At 40.8% G+C, this 24,959-nt stretch overlaps 2 protein-coding genes across 2 annotated transcripts; both read left to right on the plus strand.

Moving 5' to 3' along the window:
* The first annotated feature begins 71 nt into the window (after positions 1 to 71).
* On the plus strand, positions 72 to 5,629 carry LOC101076702 (5'(3')-deoxyribonucleotidase, mitochondrial-like). The gene is made up of 5 exons (XM_003961550.3): positions 72 to 1,326; positions 2,018 to 2,118; positions 2,317 to 2,377; positions 2,465 to 2,579; positions 3,831 to 5,629. Exons 1-5 carry the CDS (start codon positions 1,054 to 1,056, stop codon positions 3,968 to 3,970), a joined length of 690 nt encoding a protein of 229 aa, XP_003961599.2. The 5' UTR covers positions 72 to 1,053; the 3' UTR covers positions 3,971 to 5,629.
* Positions 5,630 to 13,442: 7,813 nt separating this feature from the next.
* On the plus strand, positions 13,443 to 14,776 carry LOC101076470 (eukaryotic initiation factor 4A-I-like). Its single transcript, XM_003961549.3, has one exon. The coding sequence runs from the start codon at positions 13,483 to 13,485 to the stop codon at positions 14,689 to 14,691; it is 1,209 nt and encodes a 402-aa protein (XP_003961598.3). The 5' UTR covers positions 13,443 to 13,482; the 3' UTR covers positions 14,692 to 14,776.
* The last annotated feature ends 10,183 nt before the right edge of the window (positions 14,777 to 24,959 follow it).

Consider the following 24,959-nt stretch of genomic DNA (forward strand, 5'->3'; position numbering starts at 1 on the left):
CACTGCTGTCTGAAAAAAATCACAGGAAATGACGAAAGTTACAAGGTTTTCGACAAAGATGCTCGTCTGAAATGTAAGAACGTATCTCCAACTACGTTTTAACCACCCAAGGTGAATGCTAAAGAGCAAGTATCCTATAATATTATTAATTTAAAAAAAAAATAGTGGTTCGGTTTTTCTAATAAATTATTTTCATGAAATTTTCATGACAGCTAAGAAATTAATTAAACGGTCATAAACAGAACTTAATCCCGTATATATATTCTTTGACGGTTACACCTTTTTTTTTTAGCTCTTTTTAGCATAGATTGACAGAACGCTCTAAACAATTTTAAACAACAAACGGAAAAATAATAATTTTGTTTGAGTTTATAAGGCGCTATTTGGAAATAGGTAAAAGGTGAAATCATAAAAATCAATATTAGAAATATTTTTAATGTAAAATAAAACAAACAACTAGTAGGGGTTGGATGCGGATGTAACGGGATTAGAACAACCACAATAACTAGTCATATAATTCATTCTGTATTGTTTATTATTTTATCCAGCAAATTTTCGGAGTAGTGTTCGGTTGAAGAGTGAGCCATCCTGCCCATTTACAATCTCCACTGTCAGCTGCAGGTTTTGCAGCCGTGCCCACTAGTGTAGCAGTGCAATCCGATAACAACGTGTACTACTTGTGTTATTTACATTCATAACCTCGATAAATGTGTTGGGTCGACGTTGTGGCAGATACATCATTCTGGCAAAGGATGCACATAGCTCTTAGTACATCATGACCGATGGCGTGTCACATTTGACCTGCACGCCCTGGCCCTGCTAACCTGAGCTAAAGTTAGCCGCTAGCTGATCTGCAGCTGTCTGAGGGACGCCCTAAATAATAAATTAAATGCTTAAATGACAATGTTGCAACACATACTAATATCAACACAAATTATGACAATGGTTGCATATTGCACTGTTCTGCAGCATTTGGAAAACTTTTAGACTTATTTGCAGTTCAATTCATTCGTTGGAGGTGTTTAACTGTTCATTTCCCCATCGTCGGCTCCAATGTTACGGATACATTCAACACCCCTGCTCGGAAGAGTTTCGACTTTGCTCAGTGAGCCGTGTAAGAAGATTTGCGGAAACATGTCTTCCGGCTACACCTCTGGTAAGAAGCTGCGGGTTCTGGTTGACATGGACGGGGTCTTGGCGGACTTCGAAGGGGGTTTTCTGAAGAAGTACCGTAGCAGGTACCCGTCCGAGCCTTATATCAATTTAGATGACAGGAGGGGGTTCTGGGTGTCATCGCAGTACGGACGACTGAGGAGCGACCTGTGTGTAAGTGAAACTAATTAAGGAAACGTTTCATTTTGTTGTTTGCGCTCCATTTCCCTACGGTTGTGAGTAAATTTAAGGAGACAAACCAGAGACAGTCCTAGAACAGTACGTGTAGCCACGCCAAGATGCCTTTTGCATTATTTTAAACCTATTTCATTAAAGTGCATTTAAACATAATAGAGAGATGCTCTTGCACATAGTTGTCAATACAAAATACACATGAAATAATACGCAATGTATTATTATTATTAATCATATTATTATAAAAGGAAACAGTGCAATTTATGTGTAGTGCACAGCTGACTTAGCTCATCACACAGACTGATCATTACCTCAGCATAATTTAAGTAATAAAGCCTTTTGTTTTACACTAATTGCAGACTCACAGGTTCCTTTAGCAGTCATATCTGTGTAATTGAAGGGGTTTCTGAAGTTAAACTTATTTCCTCAAGGCTTTGAATAAAGTACAGGACATTAAGGTGCAAGACATTACCGGGTAGAATGCTGAGTGCACAGATGACATTGCAAATAGCCTGTATTTTACAACCACATAGCTGCTACATCACCTTTAAAAAATAGCCTGTCCAGGCAATCCCTCAGTTCCTACTTTAATAGCATTTGAGAGCACAGTCTTATTCAAGTTAGAATGCATGTGCATTATGCAGTTGTGTGATTTATTCTTAAATTCCAGGAGAAAGCCATCAGTATCTGGGAGTCAAAGGACTTCTTCATTGACCTGGACCCACTGCCAGGAGGAGTGGAGGCTGTCAAGGAGATGGCAGAGATGGAGAAGTATGTCTTGAAGAGTCACCAGTTTCCAACAAACTTTGTGTTCTAAAGACTTAATAAAATAAGATAATTTGTTTTTAAAGTCTTCAGTGCATGCTTGTTATTGGTGGTAGCAGACTAAGTTGATGTTTCAGTCACCAGTAAGTGACCGGAATATGTCTTTACACCCCCTCTGACCTTGTTTACCTGCTGTGTCCACAGCACAGATGTCTTCATCTGCACCAGCCCTATAAAGCATTACCATCACTGCCCGCACGAGAAGGTGAGCTGCTCATCTGCCAAACAACACAACCATTACTGCCTTCCTTGTCTTCTAATGGGCTCCCATCTGCTGCACCTGTGTGTCCAGTATGCCTGGGTTGAGAAGCACTTGGGGCATGAGTTTCTGGAGCAGGTCATCCTGACCAGAGACAAAACATTAATAACCGGAGACATCCTCATCGACGACAAGCCTGACATTCTGGGTAAGGAGCTTATATCAGCCTTCGTCAAACCCTGAACATTAATTAATGAGGCATAGATGGGTGACCTTTCATTTGTTTGTCGATGCGAATAGCTGTTCAAAAAAGGTTTTTAGATTTTCCGTTCCCTAGAGTGGATCATAGCTAATAACATGTCTTTTATGCTTTTGTAGAGCCAATGATAAACATTTTTAATTTTTGTGACAAAATTTGCATTAGTATTCAGTCTTGTACCCAGTAGCCTTGCTATCTTTGCAAACTGTTAAACAGGCACCTGCGCTAATTCTACGATCCTGTTGACAGCTTATGAACTGTCGCAAAGAGCAAAATGAATGCAAATTTTAACTGTTTTCTTCTTTACGTGACATAAACACTGAGGGTAACGTAAACATTTGGTGGGATCAGCTTCCACACAGTTGGAAATACTGTAGATGTGTTGTTAGAAAGAGGGAAAAGAAGCTTGTAGGAATAAAAATTGCATGAAACAAAATGTTTATATTGCTAAAGAGGATTCGGCTTTTAGCAGTCTTCCTGGTGCATAAATGAATGGAATGGATGAAGTGGAAAAGGTTAAATCGAATGACATAATGCTGTTTGTGTGCTGTGATGTGGGTATAATTAGGTTTAATTTATGTTGCATTTGCACCTTTTAGCACACCTGCCAGTGTGTACCGTGTTATTCTGCAGATTAGGGATCGATAGATATGGATTTTTCATGGTTGACACAGATTATTCACAGTAAATAAAACCCATAACTGATATTTTAGAACAGATATCTTTTATCGTTTTTGTCAAATGTCATAACTGTCATAATGTCAAACTTTAAAACTCCACGACCATGTTTATTATCACAGAATCCTAACCCCTTTTAACTGTATATTTATCTTTGTTTCTTCATAAGTCAAAAATTTGCTCTGGGAAAGCTTTTTATTTCTTATGTATTTTACTTAGGATTGGTCTCATTCAGTATTCTCTTTACATTTTGTAAATTATTATTGACTATGGTATATAAAGAATCTGACTAATCTAGTTTGCATTAATGTTCAAGGGTCTTTTAAATTTAAGCGAGTCTCATCTCTCAAAAGTAGGTGGTGAAATAAAAAAACAGTCAATGATAATCGGCAAAGAGCCGCATAGTGGCGATATTCGGATCCCTATTGCAGATGCGCAGGTGTCTGAGGCAACAGTTTGTATGTTCTCTGCACTCACGTGTCATTCAGATTGTGGCTGATGTCACATTTCTGTCCTGATCAGGTGTTGAGGCCAAGCCGACCTGGGAGCACATCCTGTTCACTGCCTGCCACAATAAGCATCTGACTGTCAACCCCTCCCAGAGGCGACTTAACTCCTGGTCAGACGACTGGAGGGCAATACTGAACAGCAAACGGCAGTGATGAGGACCCCTCCCCTTCACCAGTATTCCCATTAATTTAAATCCCTCGATTGCCAGTGTTCCCAAATCAATGGCAGAATTCAAAAAGGATCACTGCAGGAACAAATCTATTCTAGTGCAATACTGGTCAGGTTTTTAATTTATTTTTACATTTGACCACAAGAGGGCACCAACGTAATAAGTAGTGGGTTACAGCCAGCGAAACTTCAGACCTCAGAACAGTTCTGCTGGAGAGAAAAAGCATTTCAAACTGAGCTTGTGATAAATCTAAATGGGCAGATATAGCTCTGCCTTTGTCTGTGTTGTTTTATTTTGTGGGTTACTGTTTACATATAATTATTAACCTCAAAAAAACACAAAAGCAGCACACTCATTCACTAAGATTAAAAATCTTCCACAAATTTTTGGAACTGGCCACTATAAGAAAATACATACAATTTTACTCAAATTTGTAGTTACATATGCATGGTGTTCATAGCACTTTTAAATTTAGATAGTCTTTTTTAAGAGTATATTTTCAAAAAAGGAACACATGCTACGATTGAGTAAAATAATTCTGTATGTAATATGTAATGTATGTAATATCTCTAAATCTCTGAAAGTTTATCTCTAAAAAATGAGCGAGAGAGCATCATCTCAAAATGTCACAAATCAAACTACAAAACAAAAATAACAATTAATTTTTTATGTCTCCATACTGAAATGCAATATGTGTATTTTTTTAAGATGTGCTTGTGATGTTTATGCACATATTCATACAGAGCCTCTTCATGTTTCATTTTCAGTCACCCAAGTGACAAAACTGTAATGAGCTGTAAAAACCTATCATCCATTTATTTATCAATCATTTGTCAGGTTCTTTTTTTTTTTATCTCTGGTGCTAATGCTCCTCTGGATGTGCATTTAAAGCCATTTTGTCTGTTTTGTGCCTGTTGCTTTAAGTTCAGATGCTGTTTACTTTCACTCTCTTGCCTTCAACAGAAAAAGAATAACAGGATGCCAAATAACCTTCAGATGGTCTCTTTTTTCTCTGTTTACTAAAAAGCAAATGTAATTTCCTCTGGACAATCTTCTGTTCACATGAACGTCACACAACTTCCTGGCCACTAGGGATGTTTGGCTAAAATAGGAATTTCTTTGAATTTGTTATTGCACTGCTTTTTCACAGCTTCTAATACTGAGTATCAGTCTAGTCTCCAGTTTGAAGGACTTCTAATATCAGACATTATCATCATAAATCTGAAAATCTATTACACGAGCCTCTATTGAGCCCATTCAATGGCAAAAAACAGTCCTTTCTGAGAATGAAAATTGATCGAACTTCCTTTCCCTCACAGCAGAATATCTGAATCTTTAAGGCAAGTTCGACATGATTATCACATTTATGCACAGAGCTGTGCAGACTGGTTCAATATGAAACTGCAGCGATAAACTTAAAGGTTGCATGTGCACTTATTTTAATGACTGTTAAAAAGATGTTGGAGTTAAAAAGAACCACAGAAATAGGAGTGGAGGAAAGACAATGGTTCCACTGACACCTGTACTGTAACATGCACGTCTGTGGCATCAATCATAGTATCTGCTCATTGTTTTTTTTTAACACCCACTATGTTTATTATTTGAAAAGAAGAGTTTAAATAAAGTATTTAAATGAATCCTGTGTTATGATGGCTTAAAAATTTTATCCTCTGTCCAGTTTCCTTACACAACCCTGTTGTTGGTGTGCACGGTGTTGTTTTGGCCTTCAGCAGTTGTTCTCTGCACAGGTAAATGTCCTAACCCTGTAGCTGTTCTCCTACTATTCCACTGTCCTCCCACAGTCCTACAACGATCACGTTAGATTTATTGGAGACCCTGAATCTGTGAAGGTCTGCTGACCTGTCCAGGTTGCCCTTCCTTGTTGATGACAATGCTCATCACTATTCCTCCTAAATATAATTAGATTCTCCAGATCTTTGGAACAATTGCACCAACTTGTCTTTTTCTCTGAAATATAGGAAGTTATGATCTCTTCCTGAAGGATTTTCCAGGAACCTCTGACACAGCTGATAAGGGAGATTTTATGCCAAGTTTCTTAATTATGCACACTTTTGCTTCTCCGGGGAATGACTCAACCATCAGCCCCCACCACTTGAATTTAAACCATCGAATAAAGTATGCTTTTCCTTCTTAGCAACTTAGATTTTATTGTCTAGACGAGATTGACATAAATGAGTTTCTTTTATGAAGGGTGAGAGTCGCAGCTGTAGTCGTAGTAGAACCTTACACTGAATCTTAATTTTGGGGGAAAAAAACACCTAATAATTGTATAACTTGTACACACACGTGTGAGTGTGTGTGTGTGTGTATATATAAAAATACAAATAACCAGACACCCACACAGTGAGTCACTTTCACCCATAATACCAGCTCGGGGAAAAAAACACATCATCTATGCTTGCTGTCTCACTCGCTGTCCCAAATCATTTCTGTGTTTGTCTCGTCTGACCCTTATTTAGAGTTGACATTTATTTTTATACTGACGTCTTATGAGGCTTTCGGGTTACAGTCCCCACATTTGCTCTTGTGTTGACAGACGTCTGGATCTGATTAGAGGGAAAAAAATGTGACTTTGTTTGTGTATGGGCCGACCAACTGAAAGTTTTTATTGGATGAGCTGCTTGATTTTCTAAATCCCCTGTTTGACCTTTGACTGGGTCCGTAAATACTAACACACTTCTGTTTTATTTTGGATGAAGAGTTCTCTATGTGGCCTGAAAATGAGGATGGCATCTCTCGTCTATACATTAGTACTTGGGGATCAATAGACACACTAATTTACTTTAGTTTAAATGAACCTCACAGGCAGCCACAGCAAAGTACTGCAGGCGAAGCCTGATGGAGTAGGCAGGAATTCCAGAGTCAACAACCAACTTATTGTTTACCCAGAAGGATGTGGTTCACTTTAGACCACTTTTTAAGATTACTCTATAGAGCAGAGTTAATCACAACATTCAGATGATTTGGACAATCTGGATTTTATATTTTGGAAACCTAAGGGAAAGATGTAAAACTTTAGTTACCATAGTGACTCCATATTTTAGTCCTGATCTTTGTCATAATATGCTGCTCACATAGCATTTTCATACAAAAAGTATGTTATGAAATAGCAGATCTATTAAAATATGTGAATAACATATGAAATAAATGTAAAAAGTAATAAAAAAACTAAAACTAAACAATTAAAAACAATCACTTCTGTGGTTTGTTATCGGGTTCTGTGAGAAGAATTGCTTGTTCTGTTGATGCACTTGGGGCAAATGCTTCTAGTTCAGCAACATCGCAGGAAAGCAAAGATGGTTTGTTACAGGCTTCCAGGGAAGGATGAGCCATGTGACCTCTGGGACTACAGCACCCAGTTCTTTTTCACAGACTCCTTCTGTTCATAACAAGAATCCTAGCGGAGTTCCTTTGAACAGGGTTTGTTTTTCCGGTGAAGTTATACGAGATGTCCCTGGGACACCAGAGGCCTGATGGTTAAATCGAGACAATATTTAGACAAGACTGACTGCGTACATGTCATATGAAATCATTTGGGACTTGTGTGTTCTGGGGAAGCATTGACCAGTTCATTTATGCCTGCACCAATCTTCTAAAAAAAAAAACACATTGTGAACTGGAACAACACAAACACGCGTCTAGAAGGGGAAAAGGGAGCCTATAGAAAGCACGTCCAAGCACATGAAATGCAGAACAGGTGGAGGTCTCCCTGTTTGCCTCGGTGCTTAAGTTCCTTACATCACCGAGCGTCACGACCATCCCTGTGTTTAACTATTGAATTTACTGCCTGTTTGGGCTACTCTTCTGTTTGTTTGTCTGATTGCTTTACAGCACAGCAGGAAAGAAATGCCTGCTGTCTACCCAATGATATGCCAGCAGATGGAAATCCTGATAATTTATTAAATTGATCAATCTTGAGGCAGTGATAAAGTGTATTTTAAACTCAATTTACTTCCATTTGCGTTGTCTGTAAATCAGCCAGTAAAGTCAGTTGACAACAAACTCAGAGGGGGCAAATGGTCTGTAGGAGGAGATATGTTGTTTCCCTGAGCAATTGATGGTAAAATAAATGGGGTTATGTTTGACATTGCTTTATAAAACCCCCAAACTGGGACAAGTACCAGGGTTGAGACAGAATCATTTAGTCCATTATATCTCCAGCCACTTCCTGCTGTGCACCAGCATGCTGCCGCAGCCATTAACTCTGTGTACTTTGGCGCTGTAAATTACATCATCAGAACATATTTGCAATTATAGCACAACAGCACAGCTACAGAGGGTTTTATTATTTTTTTTTAAATTAATCTTAGGTTCACCTTGTCATTTTTCCTCTCTACCTTTCATGTCGGAGGCAACTGTCCGTCCACCCATGCCTGAAAGGAGCAGGACGCCGTGTACTGCTGAACAGGCATTATTGGTGGGAGTCAAACACTGATACCTGCAAACACTTGCAGTGACAGTACAGCAGCACTGATAAACACCAATAAAGTTTTATTGTGTCTAGCATAGTAGCAATAGTTCTGCTTTTTTTTTATCCTCCCGCTTATTTTTTTAAAACCTTTGTTCAAAGTGAAATTACATCAGTTTGTATGTGTTCTGGTAATTGCCACATACCGAGTAACAATACACATTTTACACAGCAAAGTGGGGACATTTTTGGGGAGTACATTTTGGCCAATTCACACAATATCAAAGGACTCTTTGAGGGTTAAGATGTGATTTTAAGGTTGAAGTTAGAATTTCAGTTTCAGTAGGGTTCAGTTTGGAGGGGCTAGGTGGGAATAATACTGATAAAACAACTTTTTCTCCATGGCTAATAATAAGAGTGAAAGACATGGAGGCTTCACTGAAACCATTAGAATAATATGACTGAATTAATTCTACTATTCTGAGAAAGACTATTTCATTACCAATAAGTCATTAAATGCAAAACTGATGGTACTTTCTTTTTTCCAGACAAGTGGTATTTTTTTTGGAAATTCCTTGCACATGCAAATTACTTTTAGATAATGTACTGGTACAATGAAATAAAGTCACCGGAAACAAGTGAAATGATCTGAGGACAACAAAGAATTTTTCTGTCAAGGTTTTAATCATGTTTTATGCTTTGTGTCTGCATCCATTCTTTGATAGAAAGTTAGTTCTATCAAACATGACACACATTTACCAAATGTGTGCATGTATGGTTCCCATGACATCCTCAACTATTTAGCACTGAATGCATCACAGTTATGGGCTGTTTTCAAGAATAGCTTGCAGGCTGCTGACTGGAAAAATGCTGAGCGGCTTCCACAGGAAATCTATTTGAGATATTTTGCAGATGTGCTTTCAGTTTAGGAAAGACATCATGTGGGCAAATACTAATCAGATGGGGTGGAAACTTGTTTGCATCTTAGATGTATTTTTTTTTCCGAAGTGCATTTGGCATAATGGGTTTTCCACATTGGATTCGTTGGGCAGAGGGCTGTTCTGGCACATAGCTGGCTATTTATAGGTTCTAAGGAGAACATGAAGTGAGTTTTGAGATGTTTGTGAACCTCTATTGGTTCAACCAAGTCTGTAATCCAGTCACTCATCAGGGCCGGAAGATTGATGAAGCATTTACTTCAGCTATTATAAATATAAGAGATGCAACTGCAAGGGAATCAAAATAAATGGACCAACCTGGAGACCATTCAGGAGCACCCCTCATCACTGATTTACGAAGTATGGTGCTAAAACCAAACGCGGCTGGCTATCATCACTTATGGTCTGAGAGATGACGGGACATTTTGAGTATGAAGATTTTACCTCAGTCGTACATTAGTAAAATACTATTTTAGATATATATTGCCCTATGTTGAACAGTTCAACAGGCCGGCTGGCAGCTGAAGGCTTCAACTAATTATTTTATTTGATAACGTTCAACCTCTTGCATATTTATTTAAACGTATCTGTATTTCTATAAAAGGGGTGTCCAAAGACAAACTGGTATTAGAGGCAGGGGTGCATCTGCATCTTTTTTCATCCAGTAAAATAAATTTCTGTTATTAAAATTTTCTGGAAGAGTCCAACTTTCAGTGGAATCACTACTACCATTACAATGATATTGTCCTTACAAAGTTGTTGTCACACACAAGTTTATTTGATGGTGCATCTCAGAGCATCGCTTGCAATAAACTTATTGCCAAAATCATCTGTAGAGGGCTTAACACAATACAATAAGAGTTACATTCACCATTCATCTGAAGGTCTCCAAAGAATGCAAATGGATCAATAAAGCAGTCAGTCAAGAAGCAATATGGTCACAAGAGCTGAGGAACTAGATGAAGCCAATGATGCAATGCACATTTAAAGCTACATGTGCGTATGTGACGATAACACACGTTGACTCACAGCATTCCATTATGGTGTGCGGTTTCACACCTTGTTTTTCAAAGGCAAGAGACGGGAGGGTTCATTTTGTTTCTTGATTAATCTCCTAAATTGTGAATATGGATGCATGGACATGCTTTTTGGATTTAGAACAGCGATGGGGAGCCTGCAGAGAGAGCTGCTCCCACCAAGGAAACTGGGATCCAATGCTGAAACCAGCAGTCTACCTGGTTGGACAGAAAAAACCTCTTGATTGGGCCCTCATGGGACTGTGTTTCCTGTCTTTGATTTAGAGGGCTATTGTTGGCATTGAATTCACAGATGTCCAGTGGATTATATTCTCAGTAGGCAGACTGTGAGACCAAGAGAGGTGTCACTAAATATGCACAGAGGAATCACGGTATCGAAAATAGATTAGTTACCATAAGCTTCTCACTACTATCCCTCTCCTGTTTTGTACATTTCTTATGTCAGGAATCTTCACACGCTGACGTATTTAGGTAACAGACTGAGGGTACACAGGAAAGCAGTGGGACACCATCTAACCGTGCCAAGTTTTATCAGGCCCAAGCGTGCGTCTCCTTTTTGGACAATCTGTCAGAGCGTGTCGTCATCAGGAGGATAGAAAGTCTCATATGGCTGTATATGTGAGGATAACATTCTAAAAAAAGACCAGTTCTGTTGCCTGCAGGAAAATCATTCATGGGATTTGGCATTTGATTTATTCATCTCAGCTTGTTAACGTTGTGAAACCACATTGGCACCTGCATATGAATCCTAACAAAGTGTTAAAAAACCACACATTCCTCAGAGCTACAGGGATGCTATAGCATCAATTGATGCAAGTCATTAGATAACTCCAATGAATGAGGAGATGCAATTACTCAAATAAAATAAAACCTCAGGCTCACCTGACTGCTACCAGGCATACAAGCAGTAGGGGGCAGGTGGTTACATGGCCTCAAGAGTGACCTTGATAGATCAGAAAAATACAAAGCAGGAATTTTCCTGCAGATCACTGCATGTTCATGATAGAAAAACCTGGTGAAATAGTTTGATGATCTAATCACAACAGCCAGCAATGACTACAGGAATGTATTTACTTGGAGCAGCTTCTCAAAGGGATTGATAACTCTCAATGTGCACAAACAAGAGCGTTTGAATCAATCAATCAATCAATCAATCAATCAATCAATCAATCAATCTTTATTTATATAGCATCTGTTACAATCAGAATTGTTTCTAGGCACTTTACAGAATCCCAGGACCTGACCCCCAGCAAGCAACAGTGGCAAGGAAAAACTCCCCTTTAACAGTAAGAAACCTTGAGCAGGACCAGGCTCACGTAGGGGGACCCTCCTGCTGATGGCTGGCTGGATAGAGAGGGAGGAGAAAGGGGAGGAATAGTAGAGGAGAAAATAGGTTGAACATAGAAATACATTATATTATTTAAAATAAGCTGAAGGTAGAGTCAGGTTGGGTGGCTCAGCAGGGTCGGAGGTCAGTAGGTCAGCATACAGCTTATGAAGGCGGCGATACCTGTAGATGATTACAGAGGAGAGGAGAGGAGAGGAGAGGAGAGGAGAGGAGAGGAGAGGAGAGGAGAGGAGAGGAGAGGAAACCATGACCCAGTGGTGAAGACAACCAAAGTATGATAGCACGTATCAGAAACCCAGTAAATGGGCAAAGACTCTATCAGATGAACTTCTTCAGTTCAGATAAATTGAAGAAATCTTCTGGATAGAAGGCAAAACGTCTTCAAGGAGAAGAAATACAGTCCAGTTGATAAAGTAAACTACCTTGGATAACTATGACCTGGATGATTGAGAATCTACACAGACATTATTTTTATTGATAATCCCAATATACGGTATGAGTGGGAGATTTATTTGTTATTTCTATGTGTAACAGTTGACAAAGTGAGGTAGCAGAGTGACTGTGGTGTTAAGTAATGTTAAATGATTTTAAAAAAATCTTATTTTGAAAGGCATCTTTTCTGCAGATGTAACACTTCCTCACCTGAAAATGGTTAGTAGTTTGATGTTAGCTTGACAGTAAAGAAATGCTGTAAGGTGTTCACTTAACAAGAAGTTAGTGAAGAATGAATTGTGCCACATGGCTAAAGACATAAATGCTTGTTTACTCCCAAGCAGGATTGTGCACTCTGTTCAGCAGTAACCTTTTTATGTGTCCAACCTATGTGCTCAATGCCAACTTGCCAAGGTTTTATCATACAAATAACAAGATAGTTTATTACAATTACCTCCATTGGCAAGTAGTAAGAAAACTATGAAGATAAAAGTTTCCCAGGTTTTCTTCTGTGAATTTAAAGTCAGCAAGTGTGAATGGGATCTGTGCAGCAAGCTGATGATCTGAGCAGAACAGAGTTGGGATAGAAAGAATGAAGCTAATTAAACAACTTGTTTATCAGCTGAGAAGAATGTGAACACAAAGAGAAAAGGGCCTCGTTATTAAGAGCAACCAAAAAAAAATAAGAGTCATTTGATTCATGTAATAAAAAAGTCTATGTCTGTTTAACTATTACCTAACGTCCAGATCATCATCCAAATTCAAGTTAAAGCAAAAGTGCATTTGCAATAATGTTTTCTCAGTACTGTAACAAGATTCATGTGTTTTTTTGCCAAATTGACTGAATCTGTGCCAGCAGCATGTGTTCACAGCTGCTTTTGTGAACAGACTTTCTGACTGAAATGGCAGCACTGCACTATAAGCCTCAACGCACACAGATGCAGATACACAATATCAGTGAGTGTATTTTCTGTTTCCCAACATCTATGCACATTCCTCTAGGTATGCTTGATAAAACAAAATCATCTTACATTCTTTCCATAGTGCATCTGGGTTAAACCTACACAGCCACATGATAGAAAAACACACGATTCTTCAGAATTCTTTCCTGTTCTTTTCTGTTATAATTTTACTTCAGTTACAATATATTACTGCTTTGATGATTAAAGTATTATTTATAAAAGGTAACATTAAAGCACCAAATGGACTGATTTTATCTCCAGTTGAATTTACCCAATTTACCTAATATGATAAGTAATTGAAGGTATTTTAACGAATGAAACTAACTAAGCAGTTAATCTTAATACAAACATGTACAGACAACCAGATCATCCAGAGAATCCAGCTCCTTCAGAGACAGAGGAGATAATCAATGAAAACTGGGATCATGCTGCAGAGTGTTTTGAAGACATGAAGCTGAATGAGAATCTGCTCAGAGGCATCTTTGCGTATGGATTTGAGAAGCCTTCTTTCTTTCAACAGCGAGTCATCATTCCGTGCATCAAAGGACATGATGTCATCGCACAATCACAGTCAGGAACTGGAAAGACAGGGACCTACGTCATCTCCGTCCTGCAGAGAATTAATGTGACCATAAAAGAGACCCAGGCTATTATCCTGGCACCCACCAGAGAGCTGGCTCACCAAATTCAGAAAGTTGTGCTCAGTCTGGGGGACTACATGGGGGTCTGCTGCCATGCCTGTGTTGGAGGGACAAGCTTTTGTCAGGAGATAGATACCCTGAAGTCATCGAGTCCTCACATCATCGTGGGAACACCAGGACGTGTCTTTGACATGTTAATGTGCAGGGTCATCTTTCCCAGGGCCATACAAATGCTGGTGCTTGATGAAGCAGATTGGATGCTGGGTCAGGACAAGGACCAAATTTATAAAATCTTCCTTAAACTGCCAACTAATATCCAAGTGGTCCTAATGTCAGCAACCATGTCACCTGATGTTCTGGAGGTCACAAAATTTTTTATGCAGAATCCAAAGAAAATCCTTGTTACAAAGGAGGAACTGTCCCTGGAGGGGATTCGACAGTTCTATGTTAACACTGAAAAAGAAGAGTATAAACTGGAAACCCTGTTTGACCTGTATGAGACTCTCACCATTAGCCAAGCTGTCATTTTTGTAAACACCAGCAGGAAAGCAGAGTGGCTGGCTCAGCGGCTGACATCAGAAGATTTCACAGTCTCTGTCCTGCATGGAGAGATGGAGCAGAGCGAGAGGGATGTTGTCATGAAGGAGTTTCGCTCTGGCTCCAGCCGAGTGCTGATTACCACTGATCTGATGGCCCGAGGAATCGATGTTCAGCATGTGTCAGTGGTGATCAATTACGACCTCCCCACCAACGTGGAGAACTACATCCACGGAATTGGTCGAGGTGGTCAATTTGGTAGGAAGGGAGTGACCATAACCATGGTGACAGAAGACAGCCAGCACACACTCTTAGAAATCCAAAAGTTTTACAGCATCCAAATTGAGGAGCTTCCCATAGATGTGGCTGGTATCCTTTGAAGTCTTCTTCCCACATTTCAACCTGTTTAAGAATAAACTGAGTATAATAGAAAAATCTGAAAATAAAACTCAAAAATACAGTACATATTTTGTGTAGTGTAATGTTTATTGAACTTGTTTTCATGAATACATCACATAAAAAGAATATAATGCACGAATTCCTTTGTATTGATACATCCAAATAATATCCGAATTGTAGAATGTACTTTCAATTGTTGGTTTTGTTGAGCATCGCCAATAGAAGAACTCATCACTTACTGGTGTTAAACAATTGAGCATCACCACCTGCCCAACATTGTGTTGGCCCCAATATTGCTCCTAAAAAGGCTCTTGTCACACCCTGCTCCAGCCCATGGACTCAGTTCTTTTCCACTGCCCTGCTCACACCACACCCTCTGATCACACACCTGCTCTCAGTCACTGATCACACACCTGCTCTCAGTCACTGATCACACACCTGCCCTCACTCACTGATCACACACCTGCCCTCACTCATCAATCAGTTCACCTACCAGTATATATTCTCCAGCCTCACACTCACTTGGTGCCAGATTGTCTCTGCTGTGCATGACCTTCCAGCGTTTACCTGCCTGTTTACGACCTGCCCGTTCTACCTGTCCCCCGGTAAATTAACTCTGTCTTCCGTTTTGACCACGAGCTCAGCCAGTCTCCCTCTGGATTGTTTGCCTGATTCTGCCTGCCTCCCGGTTACTGAACTTTTGCCTGCCTCGAACAAGTCCACTGCCCCGCCCTCGAACTGTTCTTTGTTTGCCAGATTGCAGTTAATAAACCTGTTAACTGATCATCAGTTTATTGCCTGTTTTGTACTGCACTTGGGTCCATACCATACCCGTCACAGCTCTGACTCTTTAAGGTATATTCTAAACTAGAACCATAAAGGTGCTGATAAGTCAGAATTCTGAACCCACAATGCAGACCAAGACAGGAAAGGCTTTTAGAAGATAAACTACACACAGTCAAAACAGGAGTTTGAGGGGAAATCTTCAGGCAGGTCGAGAGTAGGTGAGATGGAAAAAAGGAATACCAGAATCCAAATAAACACATTGGAGCTGGTACAGAATAGTGACCATTGGTGGAGAGTGAACCAGAGTTTAATAATGCAGGAGCCTGATGAGAGTGTGAGAGCAGGTGAAGATTATGGGAGAATGCTCAGGTGAGTATGACAGCCTTGCCCTGAGAATTAGAAGACCAGTGACAAATTCCAGAGCCATATGCAACTAGGAAAACCCAGAGATGAGTCGAGGGCAGAAGAGACCTGCTGTAACCTGATGAAGCCCATTGATGCAGACACAGTTGGTGCAAGCTGCCACATATTCCCAGACGTCTCAATTCAGAATGGGCCACCAAAACTGTCACTTCAGCAGAGATATGGTTCAGTGAGATTTAAGGTAGCACACAAAATGGGAAGCATAAGCCCACTGCTGGTCCTGGTAATGGATAGAGTATGGGACAAACAAATGATAACAGGATCTGTGCTGCGGAGCCTCTCAAATTTTATTTTTGATTCCCCAGCTAAACTTAGCAATGGCACATCTGGGAATATGGCCTGGCAACCCAATAAACCCCAGTGGAGAAAAGGAGAGAGAGAGAGAGAGAGAGAGCATCCAGCTTCACCTGGGTGACAGGTTCGTCTCGTCTCCTCTTCTTAAGCACTTTATCCCTTTTGGGGTTATGTGGAGGGCACACAATGGGCAAAGGTAGGGTCCTCTCCTGAATGAGTCGCCAGTTCATCGAAGGGCGCTATATGAGCATTTGTGGGTTCGGTACCTTGGTACCAGGGTACCTGGCAGTGCACCTTCAGAGCACTGCACTGCAATGTCTGCAGTAAGCGATGTTTGGATGTAAGCTAGATTCTTTTGATCTGACTGGATGTTTTGTCTTTTCAAGTCAATGTCTCCACTCTTCCAAGACAATCTTGATAGCTGACAGCCCCTGCTTGTCCATGTCGTTATTTCTTTCTTGTCTGTGGGAGTCAGACAATGAGATTAAAAAGTGCAGAAAAGCCTTGTCTGCCTCAGGCGACAAACAGAACACCACAGTGGAGGAAGTGAGTCTGTTCCAGGATAAAATGTCAATAGAAAGTGGCGAACCCCAGAAGGTGCTGGAACTCTTCTCATGTCTTAGGTATGGGCCATTCCTCCACTGCCTAGACCTTCTCAAGATCCACCATCACTCTTCCACCCTGAATACCAAAGTCTGGGAAAGAAATTGTGTCAACATAAGGTGAAAGAAAACAAGATTCATCAGACCAGGCCACCTTCTTCCGTTTCCCCATGCTCGAGGAATAAGAACTGTCACTTGAAAATGGTATAATATAAAGTTTAAAAAAAAGGTTACCCAAATTTAGCTGGATCTTATTTATCAGGAGAAAATTAGCAACTTCAGTGTTGGTCTTCAAATTCAAATTCTTCTTTGAGCCATCTCTATCTTTCAAAGGCATCTCCTATAAAGATCCTTGTTTTGTTTTGAGCTTTGTGACGGATTTCGGAATAACCGTTTTGAGTTTGGTAATGATTTTTATTAGACAGCCCAATCGGTTTGGCACTAAAAACATCTTCAAAGGACTTTTACAGGAAATGTTGAAATGAAAGAAGAGCTTATTTAATTGACTACTATTATGTAACATTGCATGACTACTGCCTATGTATACATTGTACTACTTGCCTTGTTTAAATTGTAGGTTTCTTTTTAGGCTCAACAACCTTCTTTAAGGGAAGGCAGCTGAGACCGTTCTCTCCAACTCCCTTTATTTTGTCATTTGAGTCATAGTCTATAATCTAAAACCTGAATTAGCAATCCTTTCACAGAACCCTCAAATATGAAACAAGCAATATACAGTGACAGACTAATTCAAGTAATGGGAGTATTAATTTTGAGTGTAAGTTTTATTGTGTGAGAAAATGACCCAAGGTCTGCACTCCCACTGCTTTGCTTTATACTATGAATTGTGATTTAAATTGTACAGCTGCTCTGTGATAATCTGATAACAAATTTGAAGAATTTGACAGCCTTGATAATGATGCATCATGGTCACATGGCATGATAAAATCTAGTGTGGAAAGTTGAACACCATGTGAAGGTCATGGCAAAGGGAACAGGAAGGATCAGTTTGTACTCTTGCTTACGCAGATTGTGCCGTCACTTCCTGAGGAGTACAAAACTTGTTTTTTTTTTGGGATGAAATAATAAAGTTGAATTGTGCCTTGAAGAAATAAATTGTAGGACAATTTATGAGGATCCTGCATGAAATAACGATCTCGCAATATGAAAGGGTCTAAATCTTATCTCATCTACCCCATCGATTGAGATCCAGCATGAAATGTACTTACTGGCGTAAGCAAACAACAACATGACTTATCCCAACCTCTCGTCATCCATAAAGAGAACTGTGGCATGCCTCCTGTACTCCTCCTATACACCTCCTGTACTGATTATTACATCCAGGATGCACAGCTCAGCCAGATTACAAAAATGTGACAATGTGTCAATGGGTGCTTCGGTTATTGTGATATGGTCAAAGAAACAGAAACTAGTTCTTCATATACTTGAGGGAATTATGTTGCAATCTGATAGCGCCATTCCATGTATCAAAGTAAACACAATGTGAAGCAGGTCACCTGGGGTCTGATAAACTCTATTTGTTTTCAGCAGCTGTGTGTCTTTGACTAGTAACTGTAGTTTCACACACTGCTATGCACAAAATAAATGCCTAAAGGCCAAATAGTTGAAATACTGCTGATTAAAGAGGTGAAAAAGACAAAGAGGCAACATTTGCAACTGTATTGAGGTATGACCCATGAACAGCCATGTGCTTTTAGTGTGCTATCATGCATTTTTCTCTAACACCAAGACATCTGACTCACAGGTCTTTGGTAATGAGGAGTCAGCTCTTTCTGATCCAGATCAATATGCAAAGCACAGACAGGAATATCTCCGTCGATCAACTATGAGGATTCACTGAGGATCTGTCCTAATGGGCTAGCATAGTCATTGACTGATACATACTTGTAAGGGACTTTCTCATATTTCTGATTTACAGATATTTGTTTAGTCAATAAATCCCGTGAGACTTTGGCTATGCACGCAATGCTGGATGCTGGTGTCATATCTCACAATGTCACATGTCATGTTGTGTTATTACCGCACTATGAGCGACTGTGTGAACTCAGGTTAACTTTGGTCAAATACAACCAAAAGATTGTCTGGCCTTCTGCTCCACATGCTCTGAAGGACACTTTCTTGTTCTTTTACAAAAGCTTTTTACACTATATTTATGTGCATTCTAATATTTGGAAGTAACAGGCTATGCATTATTTCAATTTATATAGATGAAAGTAAAATATCAACAGTGTAATGCTATGCCTGAGCTAAATCTGTTACAAGAAACTCATTATAGAGACCGAAAAACTCTGATGGGAAACTTTGTGTTGCTTGTATGCTGAGCAATACAGACACTAACAAGCAAATTCCAAGTAATTACATGCATGCAAAGAGCCTTTATTTAACATTATATTAGATTACACCACAGAAACTAGATACTGAGAAAAATGTGTTCTGATTAGGACCGAGAGTCTTTTTACGCAACATGGTGAGTTACATTTTTTGACTAAGGTCAGCTATAACAGCTGATTGTTGCTTTTTCCCGTGACTCATAAATTAACGTTTTTGCCCGTGGCTTTCATCTTTTTATAATTGCATTACTAAATGTAATGTCATTACAAGAAAGTCTATAACTCAGTGCCACACACGTATACTCGAGTGCCTAAAGCTGTATAACATCAACAGGACACTGCGAGAGTTCATCCAGAACTCCATGAAGCTGTAGAACACGACTCTGTAGTCCAACTCAAAGCCAATTGCGTGGGTGAGCATCAGATGTGGCATATATCACGGAGATGCTCTGTCCCCCCTACTGCTCTGCATAGGCCTAAACCCCCTCAGCCAGATCATCACAAAGAGTGCCTATGGGTACCAGTTCCAAAGTGGAACAACTGTCAGCCACCTCCTCTACATGGATGACATCAAGCTGTATGCCAAGGATGAACGTGACACTGATTTCCTGATTCACCTCACTAGGATCTAGAGCAAAGATGGGACATCATTCAGTCTAGATAAATACGGGCAGATGATATCTAGAAGAGGAAAGGAGATCACAACTGATGGGGTTGAACTACCTGAAGTAAATATAACAGATGTGCAGGACAATTACAAATACCTAGGGATCCCACAGGTAACCATGAGGAGGCAGCCACAGCCAAATACCGAAAGAGGTTAAGGCAGGTCCTGAAAAGTCAGCTGAATGGTAAGAATCAGACCCAGGCCCTAAACACCTATGCCCTGCCAGTAATCAGATACCCTGCGGGCATACTGTAATATCCTGGCCACTGGAAGAGATACAAGCCACTGATATCTAGACAAGGAAGCTCCTTATCATGCATGGAGGGTTTCACCCTAAGTCCAGTGTCCTGAGGCTGTACACAAAGCGAAAGGAATGGGGCGGAGGACTAATAAGTGTCCAAACTACTGTCCAGTAGGAAACAACAAGCCTCCGAGAATACATCAAGATGATGGCCCCCACTGACCAGCTGCTGAGTGAATGCCTCAGGCAACAAAAACCGAGCAAGGAGGAGGAGCCCGAGTGACTACAATGACAGGACAAGCCCCTGTACGGTATGTACCACCAACAAATTGAGGAAGTGGCTGATATGAGAAAACATATCAGAGGCTGGCAAAGGCTGGACTGAAAGACAGCACAGAGGCACTCCTTATGGCTGCACAAGAACAAGCCTTGAACACCAGAGCAATAGAAGCTGTGGTCTACCATACCAGACAAGACCACAGGTGTAGGCTGCGTGAAGCCCCTGAGAGAGTCCAGCATATCACAGCGAAGTGCAAGATGTTGGCAGGCAAGGCATACATGGAGCGGCATAACCAGGTGGCTGGCATAGTGTACAGGAACATCTGCACTGAGTATGGACTGGAGGTTTCAGGGTTTAGGTGGGAGACACCACTGAAAGTGATAGAGAACAAGCAGGCCAAGATCCTGTGGGACTTCAAGATCCAGGCTGACAAGATGGTGGTGGCCAATCAGTCTGACATTGTGGCTGTGGATAAACATCAGAAGACAGTGGTGGTGATAGATGTAGCAATCCCAAGTGATCAACAACATCAGGAAGAAGGAACACGAGAAGCTGGAGAAGTACCAAGGGCTGAAGGAGGAGATAGAGAGAATGTGGGGTGTGAAGGCAACAGTGGTCCCAGTAGTGATTGGGACACTAGGGGCTGTAACCCCCAAGCTGAGTAGATGGCTCCAGCAGATACCAGGAACCATATCAGAGATCTCTGTACAGAAGAGTTCAGTCCTAGGAACAGCTGAAATCCTGCGTAGAACCCTCAGAATCCCAGGCCTCTGGTAGAGGACCCGAGTCTGAAGAAGGCACCGCTCAGGAGGGCCCCTCATTTTCCCCCTCATTTACAGTTGTAGCACTCATTTTTATTAAAGTTGAATGTAATGTGAAAAACAATTATGGCACAACAGGACCATGAACATTGTTCTGAACTTGGAAATATCAAATCACCTTTAGTCATTTAAAAAGAAAATCTAAATTTCAGCTGATTCACCTGCCTTGAAGGTCCCTCGCCTCATGAAAAGCAATACTGTTATTCTTTGAAATATTCAATAAATGAACTTGTGCTGATATGCCACACGAATGCCACAAAATCATGATAATAATTCTGCTCATTATTTGCTTTTTTACCCTCATAATTCATTGTGACTCCTTAAGATGTCACTCTGCTGTTACCTAGTCCTGGCTGATGACAACTGATGCAAGCGCAAACAGAGTGAGTGTCTACCACATGTTGCATGTTACTCACTATCACGGAAGGTGTCAAACTTCAAAGGTGTAGGAGCTGTCACTCCTGAGAGCAGAGTTGACAGCTTAATGATTTAAGTCACGTGTGCGACCACACAAATCAGCATGAACAACAATGTGTAGTCCTAGAACATGGTCAATATTTGGCCATGTGGGATGTAGGACATCCTGTCCCTAACTGTATGATCATACATTTGCTGATGTGTACTAAGGGAGGGATCCCATTAAAAGTTACTTAATAATTGTAAATAATAAAGGTTATTGATGATAGCTGGACATGCAGCCTTTATACAAACATTACATTACATTTTCTTTATCAGTGAATCGCTGCTGGAAAATGTGACGGGAAATGCATGGCATCTTTTGTAAAAAGTTTTAAAAAAAAGGTTAAAAAAAACCTGTTGAAAAAATATTAATTCTACCAAACAGCAAGGCTGCTGTTCAGAAGTCAACTGGACATAGCAACAGCTTCAATGACTTGACTTGAGTTCAAATCAACTTTATTAACAAAGCCTCTGTTACAACTGATACTGTCTCCTGGGTCAGAAATCCAGAGCATGACACCGAAACAAGCAACAGAGGCAGGAAAACCTCCCTTTTAACAGGAAGAAGCCTTGAGCAGGACCTGGTTCATATTGGGGGAACCTGCTGCTGATAACACATGGGTAAGGAGGAAAATAAGGAGAGACAAGGGAATGGACAGGAACAGGAGAAATAACAGACACATACATCATATTGTGCATATAATCCATATATTTATATCATGCTGCCACAATCCAAACCTCTTCCTCGCCCTCCTGGGCAGTGCCTCCTTCAGACTTGGGTCTTCTACCAGAGGCGAGGGAGTATGAGGGTTACCCAAGGGTTAGCTGCTCCTAGGACTGCGCTCTTTTGGACAGAGATCTCTGATGTGGTTCCTGGTATCTGTTGGAGCCATCTACTCAGCTTGCGTGTTACTGCCCCTAGTATCACTATTGCCTTCATACCCCACAGTCTCTCTATCTCCTCTTTCAGCCCTTGGTACTTCTCCAGCCATCTCGTGTTCCTTCTTTCTGATGTTGCTATCACTTGGGATTGCTACATCTATCACCACCACTGTTTTCTGGTGTTTATCTATCACCCCTATGTCAGGCTGATTGGCCACCACCATCTTGTCAGTCTGGATCTGGAAGTCCCACAGGATCTTGGCCTGCTTGTTCTCCATGCGGATATTCGAACAACGCGCTAAGAGCTTCTTCTTAGTCAGTGAGGATGTGGGGTTTCGAAGCAAATGCACGGAGCAGCTTTTCTACACACTCCCGAAATGTGCTCCTCAGGGGTTTTTTATTATGCGAATTAAAGGATCGAGCTTGGTCAAAGGTTATTCCAAGATTCTTCCCAGACAAACGAGATGTCATAGAAATACCATTCAGATAGATGACGTGATCAGCTAATCTATTTCTGAGAGGTTTGTTAATACATTTTTATTTTAGTTGTTGGGATACATTTACCCTATTTTCACGACCATAAGGCGCACTCTATTAAAAGGTGCAGTCTCAGTTATGGGTGCTATATCTGTATTTAAAACATACATAAGGCGCATCGTATTATTAGGTGCATGCTGAAACATACATTAAAAAATGACAACGGAAGTAAAACAGTGAGTATCAACACATTTATTGAACAAAATATTCATTCTTCCGCCACAAAACCATCAAAGTTTTCATCTTCTGTATCTGAATTAAACAGCTGCACTATTTCAATGTCCAACATCCCGAATTCCTCTTCTTAATCATCTGAATCGGACTCACTGATTTTGTGAAAGCTCTTACAATACATGAAGACGGTATCATAGCCCATGCATCTACAATCCACCCGCATATGGTGGCATAACTTGCCCGCCGCTGCCTCATAGTTTTTGTGAAGGAGTGTTCGCCTTCCGCCACCCAGCGCTCTGTCCATTTCCGTGGCACCTGAGAACCACAGTGAACAACGACTTCTTGTGCCCCGTTGTACGTATCGCCATCGTGCTGGTCCCTTTTTCTCCATCCCTTTCTCTCAAAGGGATGTTAAAAGTCCGAGGGATCTCATCCATGTTGGTGATGTGGCTGGGCGCGGTTATCTTGTCGCGGCAGTAGGTGCCGAAGATGGCTACCCTCTCCTGGTAATCCGTGGGCAGCCACTGCGCAACAGTTGTCCTCGCGCGTATGGAGAGATGCCTCATAAAGCGAAAACACTAAGATTGCTCGACTGCCATTTTCAGCCGCATATTCGATGGCCTGCAGTTTAAAGTAAGCCTCATTCATACGCGTCTCGCTTGACCGGTGCCATTTTAGGGGATCCTTACACGTAGGTGTGCCGCTAATCGATTGGCGTAGTGCACCCACCAAAGGCACACAGCAGATTTTGGAACTCAGTTCACACACAAGGCGCTCCATATTATAAGGTGCACCGTCGATTTTTGAGAAAATCTCAGTGTTTTAGGTGCGTCTTATAGTCGTGAAAATACGGTAAGTAGATAATTGACAGTCTAGAAAAACCAAACCACATGCTTATACTTATGTGGGATCTTTCCAGGAGCAAATTCTCAGAACAGTCATAACGTGTGTAGAACTGGGACTTTTACATAATCCGCCCTTATCTGCTCAGTAGGCAACATTGATTATGTTTTTTTAATTTTTTTTTCAGTTGATCAGTTGGCCTCCATGAATGCTCTTTCCTTTTTCATTCCCTGTAAAAAAAAAAAAAAAATTATTTGAAAAAAACAATGACATTCGTGAAGCTGACCAACAAATGAATGATTCAATCTTTATTTATATAGCCTCTGTTACAATCAAAATTTACTCTAGGTGCTTAATCATAAGACATCCAAACAGAGTATTACTAACAGCTAATAGCAATCAATCAATCAATCTTTATTTATATAGCGTCTTATACAATCAAAATTGTTTCAAGGCGCTTTCCAGAATCCCAGGGCCTGACCCCAGACAAGCAACAGTGGCAAGGAAAAACTCCCCTTTAACAGGAAGAAACCTTGAGCAGGACCAGGCTCATGTAGGGGGACCCTCCTGCTGATGGCCGGCTGGGTAAAGAGAGAGGAGAGGAGGGAGGACAGGTAGAGGATAGGATAGGTAGGAGAGGAGAGGGGTAGAGGAGAGGAGAGGTAGTGTGAAGGGGAGGTAGAGGAGAGGAGAAGGAGGAGGAGGGGAAAGAGGAGAGGAAAGAAGAGGAGAGGGAGAGGAAAAGGAGAAGGAGAGGAGAGGAGAGGAGAGGAGAGGAGAGGAGAGGAGAGGAGAGGAGAGGAGAGGAGAGGGAGAGGAGAGGCACAGAGCACAGAAACACACACAAAAAATATGCACAATCACTTCAACGGGGCCGGCGGTCATTATGCAG

Source organism: Takifugu rubripes, chromosome 1, assembly GCF_901000725.2.
Source record: "Takifugu rubripes chromosome 1, fTakRub1.2, whole genome shotgun sequence".
In the NCBI taxonomy this organism is placed as follows: Eukaryota; Metazoa; Chordata; class Actinopteri; order Tetraodontiformes; family Tetraodontidae; genus Takifugu; species Takifugu rubripes.